Source organism: Panthera tigris, chromosome F2 (genome assembly GCF_018350195.1).
Source record: "Panthera tigris isolate Pti1 chromosome F2, P.tigris_Pti1_mat1.1, whole genome shotgun sequence".
Lineage (NCBI taxonomy): Eukaryota > Metazoa > Chordata > Mammalia > Carnivora > Felidae > Panthera > Panthera tigris.
This window is the reverse complement of record NC_056676.1, coordinates 66,080,113-66,106,765: the sequence shown is the minus strand read 5'-3', so window position 1 is coordinate 66,106,765 and position 26,653 is coordinate 66,080,113. Positions and strand designations below refer to the sequence as shown.

At 44.6% G+C, this 26,653-nt stretch overlaps 1 protein-coding gene across 2 annotated transcripts in view; it reads left to right on the top strand.

Annotated features, from left to right (window-relative positions):
• FBXO32 (F-box protein 32) overlaps window positions 1-15,219 on the top strand; it is a 35,509-nt gene extending 20,290 nt beyond the window's left edge. For both annotated transcript variants that reach the window (XM_042972972.1, XM_042972973.1), the window contains 5 exons: window positions 556-649; window positions 1,538-1,722; window positions 7,488-7,670; window positions 9,131-9,274; window positions 9,716-15,219. In XM_042972972.1, the coding sequence (XP_042828906.1) occupies window positions 556-649; window positions 1,538-1,722; window positions 7,488-7,670; window positions 9,131-9,274; window positions 9,716-9,805 (696 nt within the window). In that variant the 3' untranslated portion in view covers window positions 9,806-15,219. The remainder of the gene's footprint in view (window positions 1-555; window positions 650-1,537; window positions 1,723-7,487; window positions 7,671-9,130; window positions 9,275-9,715) is intronic.
• The last annotated feature ends 11,434 nt before the right edge of the window (window positions 15,220-26,653 follow it).

The window sequence follows — 26,653 nt, the reverse complement described above, 5'->3', positions numbered from 1 at the left end:
CAGGAATTTAAGTGCAATGGAAGATTCTAATTAACAGACATTTTTACTGAATGCTGCAGGAGCAGGAGGCTTCTGGATAAGAATTTCCCCTTCCTTGGAAAGTGTGCATCTCACTGACCATGAGGTTTAATGTGCCTTGAGAGTAATTGGTGCTGGTGGGGAAGAAGTTCAAGCAGGGGTAGAAAAATTCTTGCTGGGAGTGATTGTGTATGACTCCAACATTTGCAGGTCATTGGAAGTTTTGTTCCCTTTAGAGTTCCTCAGCTTCACTTGCTGAAGTAGGACAGGCAGAATGAATTCACCCTGGCTGAAGCAAGACCTTTATATTGAAAAGAAAACAAAAGCAATTAAATATTCAGCCTGATTCCTGGGTTTTGAATTACCCCCCATTTGTCTTTCACTTTGAGCATCTGCTTTTTATTGCACTGTGGGCCCGCCTGCCATCTATCTCTCCCTGTCGATCTGTCTCTACGTGTCATGTGACCCGAAAGCAAAGATTAGAGGAGAAAAATGTCTCTGTGTTCTAAGCCTGGCAACTTCTATTTTTATCCACAGCTGTTGGAACTGATAGCAAAGTCACAGCTCACATCCTTGAGTGGCATCGCCCAAAAGAACTTCATGAACATTTTGGAAAAAGTGGTACTGAAAGGTGAGCACGCTCTGTCTCTCTCTCTCTCTCTCTCTCTCTCTCTCTCTCTCTCTCTCACACACCCTCACCCCTTTTTATAGAGATGGGGATGGGCAGATGGGTTTTCTGATAGAGTGGACCTGTCATTAGATTTAAGGAAGAGTGAATGGATGGAAGTGAATGACTCCAGATGCACTTCTGCCAAATTCCAGTTCAGAAAGGAGGGTCACTTGTGAAAAGGGGAGACACCATCACCCTCCCATCCTTTTATTAGGAGTATCCATTTGCCCTGCTATAAGCCTCTCAGGCTTCTCAATGTGGGCACACATCCCAACCTTGGCTAACCAAGCCCTCCGGATTCTAAATTCCTAGAAAATTGAGCTATATACGAAGCAGAATAGACTCATAGACTATTTGATCTAAAAGAAACTTTAGATCTTTGGCTCATCTGAGTCATTGTACACAGAGGGAAACTGAGGCCCGTAAGAAAGAGTAATTTATCCATAATCACACAAAGACTCAGCCAGACAGGATCGGAACTCACATTCCTGACGAGTGACCACTTGCTGGGCAGGATGTCACTGCTGGGCAAAAGAAACTGCCTTCAAATCAGGTGAGCCATTGGTGCTGGCAAAACTGTGAAGGGAGAAAGAGTCTTTGTCGAAAACTAGGGAGAAGAGAACAAAGAGGGACCTAGATAATGGAAACTCTACCCAGTAACCTCAAGTGTAGAAGCTTGGCCAAGTGTAGAATAAATAACAGTGAGAAAGAAAACCACATCCCCGGAGGCAGTACCCACGTAACATGAGCAGAATCGAGAAGAAAGGCCCACTTATAAAATATACAGTGTTTCCAGTATCACGACTGTTAATACTTTTTTCTCCCCCCCCTCCCCCGCCCCCACTCCAGTCCTCGAAGACCAGCAAAACATCAGGCTAATAAGGGAACTACTCCAGACCCTCTACACGTCCTTATGTACGCTGGTCCAGAGAGTCGGCAAGTCTGTGCTGGTCGGGAACATCAACATGTGGGTGTACCGGATGGAGACCATTCTCCACTGGCAGCAGCAGCTGAACAATATCCAAATCACCAGGGTAAGCAGCAGCGCCCCGGCTTCCTTCTGGCAGTAAAGACGTTAGTCGGGTCCTCCACGGCGAGGCAGGACTTTAAATCCACTGTGGTGGTGGAAGAGTCTCAACTATTCTGATCTGATGCTTTCTACTTGGGTGCTGGGAGTGGGCTAGAACTTCCCAGGAGAGGGAAGCAGAACTTGGCAAAACAGGATCAAAGTGTGGGAACTGAAACATGGTAGGAAAACTGGAGACTTCCATCTGGGGTGGGGGGCGGGGGGAATCTCTCCTCTTTGTCCATTTCCTCCTAAAGAACCTGTCCCTTATAGCTCTAGGAATGCTGCCTTGGATAGGATAGAGCTACAATGGCAGTGGCTTGGAAAACTGGTGCCAACCTTTGAAAATTCTAGTTCCAATGAATAATTATGACAAGGAAGCCTTTGGTTAAAGACTGTGAACATACATGTAGGAAAGAGAAGAGTAATTCTCACTCAAAGCAAAAAAAAAAAAAAAAGCCCTATATTACAACAAAACTACTATAAGTAGTGTCTTTTGACTTTTACAACATAATTTGGCCCCCAGCTCTTGTCTTCTTAATAGTGAGCAGCAGGACTAAGGCACACAAAAATGTGAGAAAGACACTGCTGTAATCTCTAAGGCTCGCTAATGGACAGGCATACTTAGACCGCTCACATAGCGCTCGACTCCCGTATCTAATCACCCACCACACTGTTCTAAGTGGTTCCGGGACCCAAGCTGATAAAGTTTGGGTCCGCCCCATCTCTCGAGACAGTAGCCTGAAAAAAACCTGTTTGACCTCTTTTAAATAATTACTTTACTAACATAGTTTTCAAAATCTAGCATCCTTGACTTTGCTGTTAACACCCTCTCTAAGACTTAGTTTCTCAAACCCTGAAACAAGGGGAATAATTAGAAGCCTCAGAATTATGTGACTTCCTTAGTCACGTAGGCTACAACTCCCACACTTACACACACACACACACACACACACACACACACACACACACACACACAGCAGAGCTCAAGCCCAGATAATCTTTCAAAAGCTATCTCAATTATTTGACTATTTTAAGAGAGTACATTCTGAACCTTTACCTAGTTTATTCCAATAATTTACCCCAATCCCTTCTCTCAGGTATGGGCATAGTTTGACAACGTGAACTTGTGACCCAGATTCCAAGCTTATCTCTCCCAGAAAATTCACTCACACCTTCTACCTGATTTCTGGTATTCTGTGTAGCCTGGACTTAATACGTTTGTTTTTGTTTTTGTTTTTGTTTTTGTTTTTTTGTCTAAGCCCAGGAGAGAATTACCCAGCCAGTGATCTAAATGAGCGAGTCCCATTTGTCTCAAGGGCATCTTCTCCCAGGGGAATTTGGGACACTGTTTAGATGATCACACTTGCCTAGAGCTTGCCTCTGTTCCCTCTGTCCACACCACAGGAGCCCCATGGGCTTACTTACCTAGAACCACCCCCTTAATTGACCCATGGACACCGGAAGATAGCCACTGTAGTTACTCTAACCCTTTATGGAGTGAGAGGGGAGTGGGGACCAGAGAAGCCCAATGACTTAGGCCAAAACCGGGACTCTCTATTCCTCACACGGCAAAGCTTTCTTAATGTCAGAGATTTCCAAACTTCTTTTCAATCCAGCTTTCTTCCAACTATTTATTCCATGATCCAGCTTTTCGCAACCTTTTAAATCCAGCGCAATCCTGTGCAGAACAGATCAGACACGGAAGTTCATCTCACTCGCCCCTCTGCTCCTGGCACTACAGCCAGGCCAAGCTATTCCCTGCCCTTTCCAAGCTTGGTCCCACCTCCCCAGACCATCCGATCCACGGAAACCACTCTCCCCTCACCTTCTTCAGAGGGGTTATTGCTATGTGAAATTATCTCCTGCCTGGTTCCACTTCCCTGCCTCCATCCACTGGCTTCTGAGCACTGCAGGGAAAGACCCCACCATCTTGCTCCCTCTCTGTTCCCTCTTTCTTGCTCAGAGCAGAAGGCAGTCAGTAAATCTGAGACGAATGGATGAACGATTGAAGGGAAGTCCCCCACCACCTGCCTGAAATAACTCGTGCAGTGTTTGGGGGAATATAGATGGAAAATACTGCCCTGGGTTAGGGATGATGATAAACATTTACCAATTGCAGAATTTGGGGTGAGTTAGTCAGCATCTCCGGGCCCCATTTGGAAAATAAAGGCAGTAATACTGATCTCCTAGCACTAGTGTAGGATTTAATAACCTATAGAAAGTACTTGGAACAGTGCCTGACATGTAGTAAGTCTTTAAGTGTGTCAGCTCTTATTATTACTAACGGCTCACTCTGCGGCCGGCTTTCTTCCAAGTCTTTCATATTGTATTAATTAATAATTGTAAGTAGGGGTCTTTACGATAGCTCATTTTCACTGGGCACTGGGCTAAGTACTTCTGTGCATTATCTCTTCCACCCTGCCTGGCAACACTATAAGATATGCTTTTCCTCATTTTATAAATGAGAAAAATTAGACTGCGTAGGTAAGAATAGCTGGCTGGTGCCTTGATACAGATCAGATGTAGCAGTATGGGGACTGAACCTCAGGCCTGGCTACAGAGACCGCGCCTCTACCCATACTCTCTGCTCCCCTCTGCCCTCCTTCCCAGCCCTCCTTGCTCTGAGCCAGTGATTTTGAGAGCAGTGATGGGAACCCATGGAGCCCTAAAGAGCTTGTCACACAAATGCCCAACTCTCTGGAGGGAAGAAAGAGAGAAGGGACTTCGTTACTTCAGTGTGGACTGTATTTTAAAGCCAACTTTTTAACAGTTTGGACCAAAGAGAAGTATGCTATCACACAAAAATGTTAAGGTGACATTCACACTAATTGCTTTCTATTTGCCAAAGTCCTAGCACTATCTTCCCGGCATATAATCTCATTTCCCTTCAAAATTTCATCTCTAATTACATGGAGCCAATGTTGTTTGGCAAAAAATAATTAATAGGATAAAGGATGAAGGGGGAAAAAAAAAGAGAACTGGTTTGGAGGGGAGAAAAATCAAATAGAACCACAGAGTGCTGTGGGCAAGGCAGGGTTTGGGAGCATGTAGAGGATATAGAGAATCCATAAAAGGATTTTTTTCCCCCAATGTTTGTTTATTTTTCAGAGAGAGAGAGAGAGAGAGAGGGTGTGCATGAGCAAGCATGGGTGGGGGAGGGGCAGAGAGAGAGGGAGACAGAATCTGAAGCAGGCTCCAGGCTCTGAGCTGTCAGCACAGAACCCTATGCGGGGCTCAAACCCACCAACCGCGAGATCATGACCTGAGCCGAAGTCAAATGCTTAACCGACTGAACCACCCAGGCACCCTTAAAAGGATTTTAGCCAAACGCTTGACTGGAAGAGCAAGAGTGACTTATTTTTCTTATATATTTACATTCAAGAAGAAGAAGGCATATAAGCAGTTAACCATTTATCAGGAGTAAGGGCTCAGCATGGGGTCTGGGCAAATATTTTGGAAAAGTTCAGGTTTGAAAATTTGAGAGTGAACTCTGCCAAGTGGACTTTAATAGGAGTTCATGTAATAATTGGCCTGGGAGTTTTAACCAAAAAAGTAGATGCTTTGAAGTGCTGGAAACAAAAAGAACATTTCATGGCAGTTTCATTAGCTCACATGATCACCAGCAGATGATAAACGACAAATAGGTCTAGAGCCTTCAGCAGCCCGGCAGTGTCCTGAATTTTGCAAACAATTGAAAGTTCAGCCCAGCAGCCTGAACAATTTGAATTGTCAAGTCATAGGCCTTTCTGATGAGTTAAGAGGCTGAAGCCGATCCATATCGGAGATTGTCGGAGCTAGAAGGGATCTTCAGAGTCTTCTAAGCTCATTCATTTTGGACATGGGGAAACTGAGACCCAGAGTTCCCAAGGACACCTAGGATCCAGATCTGCTTGTCCATTCGGTGTATCTCCCATGTCACCTGCCATTCTTCTCCACAGTCCAACTTCCCAAGGCCCCCTGCCACTTCCCACCTTCCCTCTACACACCTCTCCTGCTTGGCAAGGGACACAGGTGGGAGTCAATACGACTGCATACCCCCTGGAATCCTGGGCGGCGGGGGGGCTTTGATGTCCCTCGAACAGAGTAGTTCCCTAAAAATTTGAGGAGGGGACTCAGTACCCTTTGACAAGATAGCTTTCCCTGAGCTAAGGAAGGGCTTCTTCATCCTCTATTTTTTTCCCTTGAACGCCCCCCCCCCCACCAGATGTGACAGAGCACTGAGCTAAAAATGTCCATAGTCCAAAATCAAGAGCACACCCAGGTCTAGCGTGAGAAGGACAAAGAACCACAATTTTGGATGATTTGTGCTGACTCTATATCCAAATGGCAGCATCCAGATGCTGTTCAAGACATATCAGCAAATACTACTGAGGACCTCCTCCGTACAGACTGTTCCCAGAGCACTCTGTGCTTACTTCCTGGTCAGCACTTAACATACTGCTCTATAATTATTTGCTTATGTTTCTGAGTATCTTGCCAGCCTAAGGAACCCATTCCGACTCCAGTACCAGGCCACAGCAGGCCCTCAAAAGAGGTGGTTTGTGCTGGGCTAGTCTGCAAGGGATATGAAATTAGAACCCGCCCCCCCTTCAAGGTTCAAAGTGTAGATGGGATAACATAAGCCCATCAAAATTTAAACAATAAATGTAAAATTAAACAGTAAATACAAAATTAAAGTTCAGGCTTGTAGTAGAGGTTTCTGATTAATCGCCTGTGTATTATTATCCACAAAGAGTTTTTTAAATGTCCCATGGAGCCCTAGGTTTGAAGAGAGATGCTCTAATGGATGGAACGGATGGTGTCACTTAGGTCAGAAGGTTCTGGACAAGTTAGTCCCAAAGCGCACATGCATGTGCACATACACCCAGGCACAGGGTCTTTTTGTTGCTGTTTTTTTTACCTCCTTAATTATTAAGATTTTGTTCATCCCCCAGGTACTTATTGGGTGCCACTCTATGCTAGGCACAAAGGAGACAGCAATGACAAAAGACAAAAAGTCCGGCCCCCGTGGAGCTTACCTTCAGCAGGAACGTTCCATTAAGCTTTCTTTGGGAAAATGCCTCACATAACAAAAAGGCGCTGGTTCCAAAAGTACCTGAGAGAGACCACGGGAGTTCCAGGAAGATGCAGTGAAAGAGGGCTGGGGTAGTCACAAACGCAGAAAAGGCCTTTTGGAGGAAACAAGTAGACGCTGGATCTGAGGGAAAGTAATTGGGATGGGCAGAGAGGCCTGGGGAGAGCAGGGCCCACGGGCAGCATGTTTGGGCACAGGTGAGAAAGCCCGCTTAGAGATGGGTTGTCAGGAGGGGCAGTGACAGAGCCAACTGAGGCGGCAGGGGCGGGTGGCGCCCTGTCCCAGGCACCCCGCCCTTTAAGAAGGTAGCGAATCTCGTCGCGGAGTGAATTGAGTGGAGCACCAGAATCGAACATGTGCTGTGCCGTTCAGAGGATCGTTAAAAGTATAAAGCTTTGTCAATCTCAGGAAAATCCCTCTGGCACCATTCAGCTCGAGCTGTTCAGGGCTGTTCCTGTGGGTCTCGGCCACGGGTCCTGCATTTAGGGCATTTCTGCATTTAAAGTGGGGAGAATTGCTGCTTCTAATCTCTGGTCAAAAAACCAACTTGAGGGTAGAGGACGAGGGGACAGCTGCATCCCTGGAGGGTGTCACCTGGTGATCCGCTGCCCTTCCGCCCTGCAACCCACAACTTAACATCATCCTTCTCCCCACAGCCTGCCTTCAAGGGCCTCACCTTCACCGACCTGCCTTTATGCTTACAACTGAACATCATGCACAGGCTGAGTGACGGGCGGGACCTGGTCAGCCTGGGCCAGGTGGCTCCTGACCTGCACGTGCTCAGTGAGGACCGTCTGCTGTGGAAAAAGCTCTGCCAATACCACTTCTCTGAGCGGCAGGTCAGGGGGCCCAGCGGGCAGTCCTTCCTTCTCTCCCTTCTCTGTCCCCCACCCTCAGATGTCCTTGGCATTCTTCTCGCACTTTAGGCATGGGTGCCCACCCTCCAGGGCTTCCTGGCCGACTGGAAAGCAACAGTACAGGGAGTTTCTAAATAATGTACGTGAGGGTTTCCCTTAAGGTGATTTTGATGAGAAAAAAAAAAAAAAAACTTACATTTTTTTTTAATGTTTATTTTTGAGATGGAGACAACATGCGAGCAGAGGAGGGGCAGAGTGAGAGAGAGAGACACAGAATCTGAAGCAGGCTCTAGGCTCTGGGCTGTCAGCACAGAGCCCAATGCAGGGCTCGAACCCACGAACCGCGAGATCATGACCTGAACCAAAGACCGATGCTGAACCGACTGAGCCACTCAGGCTCCCCCACCAACTTACATTTTTAACCTATATGCACACTTTGCAATTTGCTTTAAAAAGTTCATAAAGGGGGCGCCTGGGTGGCTCAGTCAGTTAAGCATCTGACTCTTGATTTGGGCTCGTGTCCTGATGTCACAGTTCGTGGGATAGAGCCCGGCTTCAGGCTCTGTATTGCTTAGGATTCTCTCTCTCCCTCTCTCTCTGCCCCTCCCCTGCATTCATTCTCTCTCTCTCTGTCTCTCTCTCTCTCTCTCTCTCTCAAAAAGAAACATTTTTTAAAAGTTCCTAAAGTGGCATCAATCCTCCTTTTCTATAACAAAGTAACTTACAAAAGTCACTTATTTTCATGATATTTTATAGCTGATGTACTTTTACAGATATTATTTCATTTTAGTCTAATGACCCAGGGTGGAGTAGGTATCATTATACTCACTTTAAACAGATGAGGGGGCTCAGACCACAGGTGGCTAAGTGACTGTCCAAACTAGGGGAGTGGCTCTCGAGGTGAAGAAACCGGCCTTGAATCTGAATTTGAAGTGGGGCCTTCTGACACCCGAGGAGTCCTGTTTCCCCTCCTTGTGCTGCCTCAGATTTTTTTTCCCCAACTTCTTTATATAGACGTGTGAGTTCAACAAGTTCTGTTCATGAAGCCACTAATATTTAGATCTAGATTAGAGGCACTATGCCAAGGAGTCACCGCATCTCCTGGGAAATAATCACTCAAGTCTACGGCTAAGAAAAGATTGAAGGTGTTTATGGAGATTACCTAAACTTTAAAGGACCATCCAAATATAATTTAGTAGAGGTCACTAGTAAGATGTCACCATCCACCTGTTTCTTTTAAAGACTGGTAAAAGCTACCGTTTAACTGGGTAGAGCTCAGAAGGTCCCTCTTTATATCTTGGCTATTTTTTTCCCTGGAAATTGCAGGACACAGATGAAAAAGGGGGAAGGAGGGTGGGAACAGAACTTTTCAGAACCAGAAAACCACAAGCCATGTTCTTGATGAACTCTTCTGCAACTATCTGTATTTGTTTGCAATTTAGATCCGCAAGCGATTAATTTTGTCAGACAAAGGACAGCTGGATTGGAAGAAGATGTATTTTAAACTTGTGCGATGTTACCCACGGAAAGAGCAGTATGGAGACACCCTTCAGCTTTGCAGACACTGTCACATTCTCTCCTGGAAGGTATGTGTCTCCAGTGGCTGCCACAGACCCCCAGCCCAGCCCCTGGGAGCCAGCAGCACTGCCAAAGCCTTTCCTACTCCTTTCCTGCTCTTCCCCTCTGCAGCCCCCAGCTGAAGGTGTAGGGAAACTAAGTCAGTGCCTGGGGAAAAAAACTTTCAAAGACATTCATTTCCTCCACCCCCTTACATATATATATATTTTTATGTTTATGTATGTATATTTTATGTGTATATATATATTTTTTATGCATCCCACCCACCTGCAAATTCTCCCATCTCTTTGGGCATAGGCATACACACACACACAGCTCTCTAGTTTTGCATAACTCACGGCATTCTTGACAGAGGAATGTTGCTTTGAGGTTGGGAAATGACTCACGGTGCTAACAAGCCAGCAGGATGCTTCTGAGAACCTAAACCTACCCATGATGTTCCTTTCCAGGGCACTGACCACCCGTGCACAGCCAATAACCCAGAGAGCTGCTCCGTTTCCCTTTCACCCCAGGACTTTATCAACTTGTTCAAGTTCTGAATCCCAGCACATGACGACACTTCAGACGGGTTCCCCGGCTGATTGGATTCTTGGGAATACAGAGTTTGGACACTTCATTTGTAAATAGTGTACATTTGAAATGCTGGCTCAAAACTTCTGAGATAAGTCACTGAGAGGATGTTGGAAGGGGAGAGATGCAGTTGCTGGCTGGGAATTTAAGACTATGGACTTCTCATTAGAATTGGTATGGAAAATCAGAAATACTGTAAATAAATTTTTTCCCTAACTATTTGCCGGCAAGACTATAAGGGCAGGAATTCAGTTTCATCGGTGAAAATGGAATTTCCTTGACGTTCACTGAAACGCCTTTGTAGTTCCCTAGGGATGTGGAAGAAAAGGGCAGAACTCGAATACAAGATAGAACACTCTCTGTTTACAATGTGAAAATTTGCTTAAAGAAAGGAAGAGAAGAAGAAAACTTCATTATATATGAGAAGTCCCCGCGCTTTGGTTTCGATTTTGGGGGGTTTGTTTTAAAAAGGCAAAGGAAGCACCACCCATCTTAACCCGTGTGGGCACAAGGCCTTATCTTGCAAATATATCACACAATAGTCTACCTCGGAAAGTATGCAATGCCCTCTCTGACAAAGCGCATTGTCCAGTAGGCAGTGTCTGTTTTTCTTGGTTTTTCATCACCCGAAAGTGGTTTAAATAGGAAAGGGATACTGGAGGCAATCCTCATCATGCTTGAGACTTCCCTTTTAGGCGAATAAGCACTTCTTCAGAGTTGCCTCTTTTCTAGAACGGCCCCACAGCGCGTATGCCTCTTTCCCTTTCGTGCTGTAGCTCATTCAGGGCAACATAAGGCCAATTCAAAACAGTCCCAGAGGAAGTCCTGCCGCAGAAAAGATAGAATCAGTCACCCAATAGCTGTGAAGACTTTCTATTCCTGTTTAACTTCTTGGTTTGTCTGGGCTTCCTGGAATATCTTCACGGATAAGCATATCTGTGGACTGGTCGGAGCCAGAGTGCCGATAAAAGCTTGTAAAACAGGTTTTACATATCAGTTAAACGTGTTTCCAGCTGCTGTTCCTCATGACAGGGGAGGAGTTGAGGGGCTTTGTTTTCTTTTTGCCCAACATCAAAATTCAGTCAACCTAAGCTAGCACTTCTTGCAAGGATGACAAGAGAAAGCCTGGAGTTCCAATCACAGGGAACAGAAGTACTGTGAGTTCATCCTACACTTGCTACATACCCCTGGGGATCTTGCGAGGCAAATTATCAACAGGTAGCTGTGTAGAGGAAAGGGAATCTCAGGACTTAATGAGTTCATTGTCAAATATTCCTGGGATGGGGTAGGGGATGTTTGGTGTTTTTTTTACTTTTTATAGAACTTTGCTTTTCTACAACAATGTACATATCTTGGCAGTTGTATCTGCTTCATGCTTTTTTTTTTTTTTTTTTTCTCTCACGCAAATAAAGTTGCCACTCTGCATGGCCTTGGCACATAGGTGAAGCAGAGATAGGAAACTTGCTCACGTTCACGTTGAAGAACAGGGTATCCTTAGGGGTTGAACCTTGGGGTGACCAGATGAGGGGAGAGATGGTTAAGCACGTACAGAAATGAGGCAAGGGACCGGCCAGTGATGCGAAGTCCCTTCATGCCCATCCGCCAGTGCACAGTCCACGACTCAGCATCCCAAAGAGAAGTCAACCATTAGTCCCCTCACTTTGCAATGCCTGTGTCTACACCCCAGGGTGTCTCCACATTTCTTTTCCTCATCACCCCTGACAGAAGAAAAAATTAAATTGAATTTAAATTCTCCCCACTGTGACAAATATTAAAGAATAAGATTTTGTTGGGTAAGGTTGAGCTTTAGGAAACCCTGTATGACCTGATGGGATTTTTGCTTCCCCTTCCCCCCTGAGTCAGAGTCACATTGAGGATGCAGGGCCTAAGTGGGGAATAAAAAGCTGGCACTTCTATAATTCAGAGACGTGCCCTCAAATGTCTCAGCTTCCTTAAAGATGTGGGGCAGAGCTGGGTTAATTGTTGCTCTAGATGCTGGAACCTTTAGCTCTGACATTTTTAGGTTTAGGCATCCATGGCCTTCCACATCTGCCCATCAACTCATGACCTCTGCCCCTTCGTGCTGATCGGGGAGGTGGAAACTCCTGGGTACCCTCAGGTTTACAGTCCCGGAAATGTTGCCTGCTTTCGACTGTCAGCACAAAACTGCCAAACCAGTCTCATCTGGACTTTGTGCAATGCCCACGATTGCACATCATATGCCAGGCAGCAAGGCACATCTGTGCAGGATGACTCCTACTACCCAGCGGTGGGGTTATGGTTTTCTGAGATGTTTACCTTGATGGTGCCTCTGGGCTCTCCCCATCTCTGTTGGCATTTTTGGAGGTGGTGTGAAGCAGAGTCAAGGAAAAATTTTAAGGAAGAAAAGAGAAGAAACCAACGCTCTTGGTTCTCTTTCATTGGGAGAGGAGAATAAGAAAGGAAATGGCAGGTGGAGAGGGACGGGGGAAGGAATAGAAATGGCCTATCTTTGATGCTGTGGTTTGTATGAAGGCATTGGAGAAGAACATAGTAGGTGCAGGGCATCTGTGTTGGCACCACATGGCAGCTGTTAAGCATGGTCAGAGCCTCCCATGTAAGTAGAGTGAGTGAAAAAGAAAATACTTGTTCCCTGGGTACCAATCATCTATAGAATTTCTACTGGCAAACCCTCTCGGGACAACCTAACCTCAAAACAAAACAAAACAAAACACACAAAGAATCCCTGTCTTCCAAACTACTGGTCTAAAAGCCAGAGGGACAGGACGATGGAAATTGCTGGAAGAAATAGAAAGCTCTCCTCTCTTTGCTGTACCTACCTACTACCCCCGACCCCAACCCTGTGATGTAGAATTTGAAATTGATGTCGACTAGGAAGTAATGAGGACTTCCAGAGAAAGAAGGAGTGTGTCCAGGGCAGTGTGAGGAAGTCCACAGGGATGTTCTGTATGATGAGCTGGTCCAACACAAAGGTGTATGAGCAGTGAGCCTAGAGTCTCTTAAGAGTAAGGCACAACGTTTGGGGAAAGAATATGTGAGTGCTCACTTCATAGCAAGATCCGGAAGAAGGTCCAATGACATCTTAAGCCAGGTTGCATTATTAATGCTATTACTCTGAGGAGACAGATCAGTGGCGTGGGAGGGTAAGTGGCATAAAATACAAAGTGAAAAACATCCCCAGGGCATCGGGTATGAGATGACATTTGTTCAGTAATGATCAATTTTATATTGAAGTGGCTGGGAGGAGATACTTGAGATGCGCTGGGTTGACATTGCAGAACACTCAGCAACAGTGGGCCTTCCTTGGGGACATGACTTGGTAACAAGTTGTGTACTGTGTTACCACCATGACTCTCCGTGGATTCAAAAACTTTGCTCATAAGGAGCCTACGATTAACAGAGGCTCTGTTTTTCTGTTGTTTTCTATGTGGGAGAAGGGAGGGGGCTTAGAGTATCATTTGTCCAAGCAAGTGGAGTGATTCACAAGGTCAATCATTTCAAGACATGTTCAACAATGTATCATTTGTAGCACTCAATACAATGTTTATCATAAAATATGCACCTGAGTTTATATTTTTCTGCCAGGCTATAGGGCAATAATGTTTTGCTATGCACTCTATTTTGTGTGAATTTTTTTAAACTGTAATTTTATGTGTGAATTTTTTTTAACTAAACTATATCAAACATATTCTATGTGGACATCTGGGTTTTTTTTTTTGTTTTTTGTTTTTATCTGTTTCCAACTATCTGAGTCTGCGAACCATCCTTCTGACTGGATGCTGGCCTAAAATCCTATTAGTGTTTAAACAGACCTCAGAAACACCCTGAACCTCTAGACAAACGCAAAGCCGTGGCTCTTTGATGTATCTTGGGCTCTTGATGTCTTCAGTAAACAAGATCGTAACTCCTTTAAACTCCACGTTTTCTCTAGAGGTTTTCTTCTCTTTTTTTTAATTTTATTTTATTTTTTTTTATTTTTAAGAAGAGTAAACCCTCTGTGATTTTCCAAAGGAAGGAAACTCCTATCCCAGACTTTAATGCTAGAAGGGAAGTGAAAGATGGTGGAGTCTGGCATTCCTTCTGCCTTTCAGCATGAGGTAGTGGGTCCACAATATTCAGGGGACAAGTCTGAGCCCATGTGGTACTCAGTGGTAGACCCGAGTATAAACCTGGGACTTTCTGAGCTCTTGACTTTGTGCCCCCTACCCAGCATCTTTTGCTATGTCTGGAGACATGTGATAGCTGACCTGAATCTTCTCAACACCTTCGCCGTGGAAGGCAAGCATGAGAGTCCGGTGTTAGGCATGTGGCCATTATCTTTTCCAAATATTTTAAGCCCCTGGTTCTCTATGGAGAAATTCACATTTCTCCCTGGAGCCACTTAACATTTTTACAAACCTCTGACTCTACTGTGAGGACAGCATTCTAGTGAGTACAACCTGCTCGCCATAAAGTAAGCAGCATGTTTTGACAAATTTACTTTTCCCTGGGTACTTGCATTTTAATTCCAAAAGTGGCCCTTAAGACAGAAAACGGCTGAGCGGCCAGCTTGCTTTCTAGAAACTGAGGTTCTGAAACCAAGCTTGGGAACCAAGCAGATATTTCCTCTCTTAGACTAAGAGGTACATTTAATCCATACCCTCATCTCCCCATCTTCCGGCACCTGGCATGAGATCCAGTGAGCTTCTGTCCCAGTGCAGACCCTCCCACTCTCTGCTAAACCTCATCTTCGCTAAGCAAAGAGGGACTATTCCAAGAGGCAGCAAAGAGCGAGGGACCACAGATACTTCTGACTTTGTCTGCTGGACATTTTTCAAAGTGTCTCTGAACTCAGCAAACAAAGCCTCCTGAGAAATCTCTCAAAACTCAGGTCCTGCTCCATTTGTCCAAAAATGGATAGCTGCTCCAAATCTCTGAACTTCTTAAAACTCCATCTGCTACAACATTACTTCTGGAGTCTGAACATGACTTTTTCTGTCTTTGAGTATAGCAATGTTTGTTTAATTAACGATGTACAAGTCTGTTAAACAGAAGGCTCCAACTACTAGTCTATGCTTGCGAACTCTTGGCACTATCTTTATTCTACCAAGTGCCAATAACCCTGGCTAAAGGGGGTGTATATTCAAGTCCACGTCCTAAGTCGAGAAGCTTTACTCCTTTCAATAAAAAAATGCTATAAGGGGTTGAACGTTGTAACTAAAAGTATGAGGTTAGACTAATTACATACAAAAAATGTTTATTTAATATTGTGTGAGCTAAGCCCTCCTGTATAAATTATTTGCACACTTTTCTTGCATGATGAATTGATTTTTTTATAGTTGTTTGTACCAGACGGTGGCATATTTTTGTAAAGATTTTTTTGACACTGAATTGCAATAAATGTTTTTCCAACAACACGCTGGTGCATTTTGGTGCGTGCCAATTCAAGTTGGCTTTCTGAGCACACGGACTGCATTTACCTTTTGCCTCATAAGGCTTATATGCCTTGTCCCAGGAACTTGTTACCGTTGTTGTAAAATGTCTAGGGATATGTAGAAAAATGACCGCGCTGCTGAGTACCAGCCTCAGTCAATAACACAGAACTGTGCTTAAATGGGATATCTCCACTTACTTGTGTATAATAGAATGATGGGGGACTAGTGAGATGTGAAATCAGTATCAACTTTTTCATCAACATTTATCGAACAGCTACAATACGCTGGACCCTGTGCGAGGCACTGGGAATAGCATGGTGAACAAGACAGATACAGTCCCTGCCTTCATGGAATTTAGATTCTAGCAGGAAAAACAAAGACAGACACACACAAAGCAAGTGGGAAAATATTCAATTCATAATAAGTGCTATAAAGAGAATAAACAAGGGGCTGAGATGCAGAATGTCAAGGGGACCTGCTTTGGACCAGCTGTGCGGGGGAGGGGGGGGGGGAGGGTCTCTCCAACAAGAGATACTGAAGCTGAGGCCCAGAATGTGAGAAAGAGCCTCCTCCAGAAGAGTGAGGTCATGAGCACTTCAGAAAGAGGGAATGGCTTGTGCAGGGTTCAGATCATGGTCCTGCCACTTACCTGCAGTGTGACCTTGGCCACCTCGACTCCTCTAGGTCCCAACGTCCTAGACTCCAAAATGGTGAAAATAAATCTATGACTGGGGTTGGGAGGGTTATGTGAACCACTACAAGTAAAATGTGTGGAGCCACACACACATTCAATAAATGCTCATTAAATGTTAACAGTTAACAGTCCCTGAGCGACAAGGGTCTGAGAATTAGGTTGGGAATTGCTCTGCGTCTCTCTCTAGTCAGGTGTGATATGCTCGGGTGACCGACATGGCGACTGACTGAATAACACATTTACTCTGGAACACACACTGATCCTGCCTGCCACTAACTCTCCATCGGAAAACGACGTAAAAGGCGCATGAGAGTAATCAGAGATTTTTTTTTAATGTGTATTTATTTTTGAGAGAGAGCGAGTAGGGGAGGGGCAGAGACACAGGGAGACAGAGGATCCAAAGCGGGCTCCACACTGACAGCAGAGAGCCGGATGTGGGGCTCAAACTCATGAACCAACCGGGAGATCGTGACCTGAGCCCAAGTCGGAGGCTCAACAGACTGAGCCACCCAGGCGCGCCCCAAGAGATTTTTTTTTTTCCTAATTTCCACCAGGATCACAAAAGCTCACCATTCGCAAAATATCCCATGCACTCTTTGCTCAGACTATTCCATCCACCTGGAATACTCTTCCCCTGCCTCTGACAGATAAGCATCTATTACCCCTTAGGGCCACCTCCTCCCTAAAGCCTCCCCAACTGCGTAAATCTCACCTCCCATAACCCTTCCCTGCATCTAGACTTTGCTACACTGTAGTCTAACGTGAGGGCTATATCCTAGTCCCCAGCACAGTGCAGGGGCTGAATGAATTAACACACACATACGTTCACAAAATGCTTTTGGAAGTCTCACTGACCACATACTTACCCTCCACTCGAATAAGAATCAGTGTGAGTTGATGGACATAGAACTATTTACAGCTTCTCAGTTACAAATAATGGTAGTTGAAAAAATAACAAATGTAGAGACCTAGTTTTCATTAACGTTTTTTTTTAAGTTCAACTAAATCTTTACAAGTCTAGTAAATTTTCATACAAAAGAAGAGGGGCTTTTATTACTGTTTGATAAACTCAAGTTGAACAGACCAAAGTCCTTTTACAAAACAAGTCCCAGGGTGCCTGGGTGGCTCAGTTGGCTGAGTGGCTGACTTCAGCTCAGGTCATGATTTCGCGGTTCATGAGTTCGAGCCCTGCATCGGGCTCTGTGCTGAGCACTCAGAGCCTGGAGCCTGCTTCAGATTCTGTGTCTCCCTCTCTCTCTGCCCCTCCCCAACTCATGCTCTGTCTCTCTCTGTCTCTCAAAAAATAAACATTAAAAAAATTTTTTTTAAAAACCAGTTCCTTTCATACACTTAATGAAAATTCCTTTAAACATGTTAAAGCTACAATTGTAAATCTAGCACATGTGATATATATGTATATATATATATATATATATATGCACTTCACATTTTTGCTCAGGTAGGCATCAGCCCTAATAAGTAAAACACTCCCAGGTAAATTAATAAGTTATTACATTTAATAAATTAAGCATAAATATATCTCAAAAACCCTAGCATTGTTAAAACTAGTGAAATCATTATACCTTTCCATTTAAAATCATATCTTATACTAGTTACTTATTTTAAATGGAAATCATAGGACTACTAAGGTAGGCAGAATAATGGATCCCCAAAGATGTCCACATCCTAATCCCCAGAACCTGTGACTATGTTACATGGCAAGGGAGAATTTGCAGGTGTGATTAAGGTAAGTGCTTTGAGATGGAGATTCTCCAGGACTACCTGGGTGGGCCCAGTCACAAGGGTCCTTAAAAGTGGAAAAAAGAGAAGAGCACTAGAGGACAGAGTGATGTGATGTACAAAGGGCCCTCCCACCATTACTGGCTTTGAAGATGGAGAATGGGGGCCATGAGCCAAGGAATGAGAGCACTGTATATCATCAAGGAAAGGCAAGGAAATTATTCTCCCCCAGAGCTTGCAGAAAGGAACACAGCCTTGCCAACACCTTGAACTTAGCCCAGTGAGATCTGTGTCACACTTCTAAAATTCTGATGGATCTGCATTGTTTTAACCACTGGTGATTTGTGACAGCACTAACAGGAACTAACATAGTTAATCTGACAGATTTGCCAGCACGTCCAGCAGCCCGCCCTACAAAGCTATCGGTTACAGGGCGCCTGGGAGGCTCAGTCGGTTAAGCGTCCAACTTCGGCTCAGGTCATGATTTCATGGTTTGTGGGTTTGAGCCACCCCCCACCCCACCCCGTCGTGCTTTGCACTAAAAGCGTGGACCTTGCTTCTGATTCTCTGTCTCCCTCTCTCTGCCCATCCTCTGTGCGCACTCTCTCTCTCTCTGTCTCTCAAAAATAAACATTAAAAAAAATTTTTTTTAACTTTATAAAATAAAAAAAAGCTATCAGTTCTGACCCTTCTGTGGCATGTCCCCCATCCCAAGCTGAGTGAAGGTCTTTCTGCAAATGAAAGGCACAGCTGTCTTTATAGCCTAATTCAGCAACAAGAGTTATGTTGACTGCCCAGGTATATGACCTTCAAAGCCAAACAGGAGAGTTCTGCCTGTCAGTGTAGTAGGCGTAAAGTTGTCTCCTGCCCTTCTTACACAGGCTTAATTGAGGTTAACACCAATCACATTCCTGCCCAAGAAACATCACAGACGATCAGCCTTTCAAAGTCTCTCCAATAAGCAATGTTTATGAAGCAGCAGTGTCCCGGCACTAGAGCAGTCATTCATAAGTATGAGCCCCACCCTTGCCTTCAAGAACTGTTACAGATCTGGTCGGGGGCCTAGGTGGGGCAAGAGAATGTACATCGACTACAACGCAAGATCCAAAGTTGCAGGTGCCCCGAGTGAGGTACAAAGCACCAGAGGAATTCAGAGGGGAGGAAGTGAGTTCATGCTTCTGAAAAGGAACAATGTGGGAGAAGACAAAAGCCCAGAACACACTCCTCCTGAATCTGGAAGCCAGACGCTGTGGCTTAAAAGCCAGAGACCAAGACTTACCACCCCAGTCTGTTTGGTGGTGCCAATCGGTTTTTTGAAGAAAACACTGAAGGGGGGGCAGATTTCCCTTTTGAGGGGAACTGAAGAAGCTCTTGGTGTTCCCCGGGGTCCCAGCGCCTGAGCCTTGTTGTTCTCAGAAATTAACAAGAGCGCAGTGAACTCCAGGTTGCTTCAAAGAACTCAGTGATGATCAACTCTGAGTCCACTTGACTAACCCATGGCACTCACTTGTTAGGTCAAACACCAATGTAGACGTTGCTGTGAAGGGAGTTTCTGGGTACGATTAACATTTAAATCAGCAGACCTTGAATAAAACAGATTAACCTCCTTGATGTAGGTGGGCCTTAGCCAGTTGGTGAAGGTCGTAAGAGAAAAAGGCTCATGTCCCCCATCCCCGAAAGAAGGAATTCTCTCTCCAGACTGCCTTCAGGCACAAGACTGCAACGTAGGCTCTTCTCTTCTCTGAAAGTCTGTCGGCTTTCCTCACCAATTACAACCTTGTCGGCTCCACAATTGTGTGAGCCAATTCCTTTAAGTAAAGATAGCTAGCTAGCTAGCTAGCTAAATGATAGATAGATAGATAGATAGATAGATAGATAGATAGACAGATAGATAGATTTTAAAGAATAAAATATATAGAATAAAAGAATAAAATATATGTATATCTATATAGAGCTAGAGAGACAGAGAGAGACAGAGAGAGACAGAGATGCATCCTATTGGTTCTGTTTCTCTGGAGAGCCCTGACTAATACAAGCTCCTAGAAAGAGAACAAGGGTGAGGAAAGTCTACAGGAAGGCTTCAGAGGGCAGGAGGGAAAGGGAGAAAAACCAGAGATCGGAATCTAGTGGCTGAAGAGGCTGTCAGCCAATTACCACATCCTGAGAAATCCTATTTGGCAGATGCCAAAGAGGGCAGCAAAATAGTCCCTCTTACCCTACATAAAAGCGATGGCTCCCCTTTCTTTGTACTTTTTAAACGTTCAATTGTTTTAATTATATTTTATTTTTTTTTTATGAAAGAAATGTGACCCTTTCCATATCAGCTAGCACCCAGTTGACCTGTCAGCTAACTTTATTTTTTTTCAAGCTTTTATTTAAATTCCAGTTGGTTAATATATAGCATAAGACTAATTTCAGATGTACAATATAGTGATTCAACACTTCCATACATCACCCGGTGCTCATCACAAGTGCACTCCTTAATCCCCATCGCCTATTTAATACCCCCACCCACCCCTCTCTGGTAACCATCAGTTTGTTCTCTATCATTAAGAGTGTGTTTCTTGGTTTGCCTCCCCTATTTCTTTTTTTCCCTTTGCTTGTTTGTTTTTGTTTCTTAAATTCCACATGAGCGAAGTCATATGGTATTTGTCTTTTTTCTGACTTTTTGCACTTAGCATAAAATGCTCTCTATGTCGTTGCAAATGGCAAGATTTCATCTTTTTCATGGGTGGGTAATATTCCCAACACGCACACGCACACACACATCTTCTTTATCCATTCATCAATTGATGGAGACACTTGGGCTGTTTCCATAATTTGGCTATTGTAGATAATGCTACTATAAACATTGGGGTGCATATATCCCTCTGAATTAGTGTTTTTCTGTTCTTTAGGTAAATACTTAATAGTACAGTTGCTAGATCATAGGGTAGTTCTATTTTTAACATTTTGAGAAAGCTTCATACTGTTTTCCACAGTAGCTGCACCAACTACATTCCCACCAACAGTGCATAAGGGTTCCCCTTTCTCCACACCCTCACCAACACCTATTGTTTCTTGTGTTGTTGATTTTTGCCATTCCTGTGACAGGTGTGAGGTGATAGGGTTTTTTTAAATTAAGTAATTAATTAATTTTGAGAGAGAGAGAGAGAGAGAAAGAGAGTGCGTGAGAGTGCAAGCAGGGGAGAGGCAGAGAGAGAGGGGAGAGAAGATCCTAAGCAGGCTCCATGCTGTCTGCACAGAGCCCAACACAGGGGTCAGTCTCACGAACCATAAGATCATGACTCGAGCGAAAGTCGGACGCTCCGACGTTACTGACTGAGCCACTCAAGCGGCTCCCATCAGTAAGCATTTCTAAAACAAACCCAATATATGTGTACTTATTATAGGCAGGCATTGTTATCATTAACATTTCAAGCATAATGAACTCTTAGGAGGACAGTCATCATTAGTAATGATGGATATAAATCCACATTTCAAATAGTTGTGACCACTTCGAACGTTCTAGTCAATTTTTGGTCAGATTTCGTTCGATTATCATTGTTTACACCTGATATTGCAGCCAGTGAAGAGGCCCTCCTAGGAAGGGCCATGTTAATGCTGACATTTTCTTGTTCCTTCATGTATGTAATCACAGTATCTTCACTCTGCTGTTTCTTTGCAAGAACCACCTTAAAGCATGTGCCCATTTTGTGAGGTTTGATTTAAAACTAGAAACTATAATCCACGAATCCAGTTAGCCAGGCAGTCAGAAGTTGTAGTATGTCACAATACACCGAAAACAAAGGAATGACTGGCCTCCACTTTGCACTGGGGCCAAGGCACCTTGGGTACGGACACGACACCTGATGTCTGATCGGTGGGCAGAGAGAACCAGTATCAATCTGGATATTAAATATTTGTAAAGCTTTTGCGCTGGTTGCTCTGTGTGTCCCCAGAGATCCATGCCCAGCTCTGTGCCCCGGGGGGCTGAACGAAAAGGGTTGCATCTGCGCGCCTGGGCGGCTCAGTCAGTTGAGCGTCCGACTTCGACTCAGGTCACGATCTCGTGGTCTGTGAGTTCGAGCCCCGCGTCGGGCTCTGTGCTGACAGCTCAGAGCCTGGAGCCTGTTTCGGATTCTGTGTCTCCCTCTCTCTCTCTCTCTGCCCCTCCCCCGCTCATTCTCTCTCTCTCTCTCTCTCTCTCTCTCTCTCTCTGTCAAAAATAAACATTAAAAAAATTTTTTTAAACAAAAGGGCTGCATCCCCCAGATTCTACTGCCTGGTTGGACTGGTGTGTGTTTGGGTTTGCCCAATGAGAGCTGCTGACAGAGGCCAGAGAACACAGAGAGGGAGAGAGTTTGGGGTCTTTCTTACCACCTCCCTCCTGGCTGGCCCACTAGTCTCTCACAAGGGCGATATCCTTCCTCCACATAAAGCCTCCCCATGGCTCTGGCTCTTGAGGGCCTCCTCTCCAAGCCTGGGAGAAGTAATTCTTGTTGCTCACCTCTGGGGGCCTCAGCACCTTTGTGCTCCCTTAGCCCGACCCACACCTCTCCAAGCAGTCCCTTCGCTAATGTCCCTTTATTGGAACTACATAAGGAGATCATTTCCCGTCCAAAACCACTGATGACTGCTTTATTTCTTCCTCTTTAATAAAGAAATCAACAGAACTTTTCATTTTTTCCTTCCAGCACCTCACTTCAGAGACCACCAGTTTAAACAGCTATTCTGAAGATTAAGCCAAATAATTTTCCTGACCAGTGTGAGTATAAACCTTAGATTTCCCATTTCTCCCATTGCTCTTTGGGGAAAAGTTCTTGCTCGAGCCACTGAAGGCCTGCCAAAAAGGGCTGGGCTCACAGACTGACCCCTGGATAGATAGCCACCCTGCAGACCTTGCTGGCTTCTACTCAGGGTGCTGTCCTACCAGGCTGAAACTGCGGGAAGCCATTCCAGCTCTCTGACTCAGTTTCCTCATCTGTAACATGAAGGTATGTTGGATCAGCCACTCTCTAGGTCCTTTTTAGCTCAAATGTCCTTTTGTGATTTTAGGAAGTCATATAGAAGTTCAGATGAAACTATGTTATTTGGTATTTTTGTTTTCTTTTTTGTTTTTCTTCTTCAACACCATCCCCACAGCACACATACACCCTCCTTTGGTTAAAGTGTTTCTTGGGTGAAAATCCTTTAAATTTTATAAACTCCTAAGTGACAAGAAATAAGAAAGCCCAGACATATTATCAATAATAAATTAAATCCAGGGTGCCTGGGTGGCTCAGTCAGTCAAGCATCTCACTTCAGCTCAGGTCACGATCTCACAGTTTGTGGTTCGAGCCCTACCTCGGGCTCTATGCTGACAGCGCAGAGCCTAGAGCCTGCTTCGGATTCTGTGTCTCCCTCTCACTCTGTCCCTTCCCCATTCACGCACTGTCTGTCTCTCTCAAAAATAAGTAAACATGAAGAAAAAATTTTTAGGTGGCTCGTCGGTTAAGTGTCGGACTTTGGCTCAGGTCATGATCTCACAGTTCATGGATTTGAGCCCTGCATCAGACTCTGTGCTGACAGCTCGGAGCCTGGAGCCTGGAACCTGGAGCCTGCTTCGGATTCTGTGTCTCCCTCTCTCTCTGCCCCTCCCCGGCTCACACTCTGTCTCTTACTCTCAAAGATAGACAAAACATTAAAAAATTTTTTTTTAATTTTTCTAATAATAATAAATTGAATCCTATGTTTTCAAATACATTATTCTTTTTTCATTGTCATGGCACCCATGTAAGGTATATGCTAGTATCCTCCCACTTCATAAATGTGGAAACTGAGGAGGCTCGGACAAATTAAATGATCTGTCCAAGATCACACGGTGCGGTGTGCTAGAGCTGGCTCATGAGAGCTGAGCTGCACGTGTTTGTCTCTTTCCAACTCCACATTCATTGGCATGTTAGTAACTTAAAATCAGCCTAGTGACACCACAGAAATCAGAAAGAGCTACGAATCAGAGCTGCTGCTGCTGCTTCCTCTCCCCTCCTCCTCCTCGACCTCCCCCTCCTCCTTCTACAGAGCTGATTCTTAAACATTTACCATTATACTATGGTACTGTGTGACCATAGTATGATGGTAAATGCTTAAGAAACCACAGAGCTACAGTTTAAACTCAAATCTGTCTCATCCTAAACCCAGGGTGCTTTTTACGACACTACAGCTGTCTTCCCTGAGCAGCACCTAATACAGTGACTTGGGAAAAGTCATTAAGAAACAGATGTTTCCTGTACCAGATTACCCAGAGGTCTCCAGAATAAATTTTCATTAGCCTTGCCACTCAAATGGGCTTTCTATTAGATGAAGACTTGCCGACAAATAACTCTGAAAGAATTTTTGGCTTGTGCTAATAGCCCTGACTCCGGTAGATGGGAGTAGATTATACACAGAGCACGGCTTTGTTTCCATTCCCTCATATGTGTGAGCACAATACTCTCTTCTCTCCTACTTAGGACGGTCCCCCTTTCTAGGTCGGGCTTCACAACCAGGAAATGCATTGACATGACTGAGATTTTAACTTGAGTCAAAACAAAGGACAGAGAGGAGAAACCTTGAATTCAGGCAAGCTAAAGCCATGAACTTCACAGATTTAAAGACATTAACCCTGACAGAGACCTCAAGAGGTGATCTGATCCAGCTTCTATCAATTTTCCTATAAGCACTCCCCATTTCACTGAGACAACTGAGACCTAGGAATGTTCAGTATCTGCCCCCAGAACAACAATTTGTGATTTGATAATTACTATAACAGGATATTGAGTGGGGTTTCCCTTGCCCCAGAATGTTGCTTTTGTTTTTTCCCATTATGTGTTGATTTTAACTAGTTCCACTAACATAGATCACCTCATTTCCTAGTTCTGGGGACATCTGTGTCTTTGAAATACTTTTAACGTGCCACATTCCTAAACTCAAAAATTGCCTGCGTATATAATTTGGAAGAACTTCCAATTACTCTTTCATTTCTGAAGACATATAATTCACAAAGTCTTAGCTTCAGGCATGAAGAGAAAAGAGAATGACATACATTGACTTTATGGTCTGTTTCATAGAACCACTTACGAAATAAAGTGTTACGTCTCTTAAGTTATCTCTGGAAGATTTTTTAAGTTTGGAAATGCCCCTAGTTTTGTTTTCGGTTTTGTTCCAGCTTTATTGAGATGTAATGGGACATATAACGTGTAAGTTTAAGGTATACAACTTGATGACTGGATATACACATATACTGTAAAATGAGTACCACAATGTTAAGGCTACTTAACATTTCTATCAACTCACATAATTACTGTGTATGTGTGTGTGTTGAGAATATTTAGGATCTCTAAGATTCTCTAAGATTCTAAGATACTCTTTAGGATTCTCTTAGCAATTTTCAAATATATAATATACTATTGTTAACTACAGTCAGCATGCTATACATTAGGTCTCATATATACGTATTCATCTTATAACTGGACATTTGTACCCTTTGACTAATAGCTCCCCATTTCCCTTGCCCCACGGCTCTGGCAACCAGCATTCTAGCCTCTGTTTATATGAGTTCAGCTTTTTCAGATTCCACATCTAGGTGAAATCATACAGTATTTGCCTTTCTCTGCCTGACGTATTTCATTCGGCATAATGCCCTCAAGTTTCAACCATGTTGTCACCAATGACAGGACCTCCTTTTTCATGTCTGAATAACATTCAATCACATGTATATATACACCACATTATATATATGTACATACACACACATACACACACACACACACACACACACACACACATCTACTGTATCCATTTATCCACAGTGCATGTTCAGTTTGCTTCCACGTCTTGACTACTGTGAACAATGCTGCAATGACGTCCCAGAACTTTGGATAAAACCCAATGCAGAGGAGAAGTGGCACTGAGTATCCTGACATTCTAAGTCCAACAGTGGGAGCCAGCTACCTCCCTGCACGGCTTATGGAAAGGCCAGAATCTACCCTCCATCCCCTGAATCAATATAAAACAAGGAGTAAGAGGGAGGAGTTCAGGCAGGAAGAGAGGACTGTTCACGGAAAGAGCCTGTCTCCTCCTGGGAGTCATAGCAGGGACTCTAAGAGAATCACTCATAAAGCCCAGGAGTTCCAGCCATGTGGAATACTGGCATTTCATTCCCTATGGATGACTGCTTGGGCAACAGGCTTGCAAATGTTGCCTGGGGCTAAGGAAAGGGGCCCAGGAGAGGACACTGGTCTGTGAGACAGAGGGGCATCAAGGCAGCTTGCACTATACCCAGGGGCATGCCAGGGTGTACAAGTTTTCCTTGGGTGGACTGGACTCTAAGAAGGTAACTAGGCTCGAGCCACTTTTCCTGCATCTCATTAAGAGCGTGCCCCTCAGGCAAGTGGCCCCAGTAGCCACTGAAGGGGGTGAGGACCAAAGCAAAGTCGGGGAAAGAGGTTTTGCTGCAGCCAGGTCTCCATGCAGGGAAGTGTGTGGGGAGAGTCTCCAAGGGAGCCTTGGAAAGACTTGCTCCCACAGCCCACAGGAGAGCTGGCTTGAGAACCTGTCCCCGAGGGAACTGACCACAAACTGGTTAGCTAGAAAAGCAGCAACCCATGGTGAGAGGGTGGATACCTCTTCTTGGACTCTGTAAGGAAGAGCCTCTGCCCCCTCCCCATTCCCACCCTCCCACGCCCACCTCCCCCCCCACCACACCTAAGCTCCAGGAAGAGGGACAGCCACGAGGAAACCAGCGGCCACGGCAGCCACCACCTCCTCCTGCCCTAGCAGGGTAGACAAGAGAACTCACATCTGGGAGAGACACTATACAGTTAACCAGACTGAGGCTCACACACTGGCATGAGACTGCTAATAACCAGTAGGAGCTGGAAAGCTGCAGGACTTGGCTTGAAGGTCACCAAGGGAGACATTCCCATGAAGCCTCAGGAAGAGGTTGGGAGCCAATATTGAAAAAAAAAAAA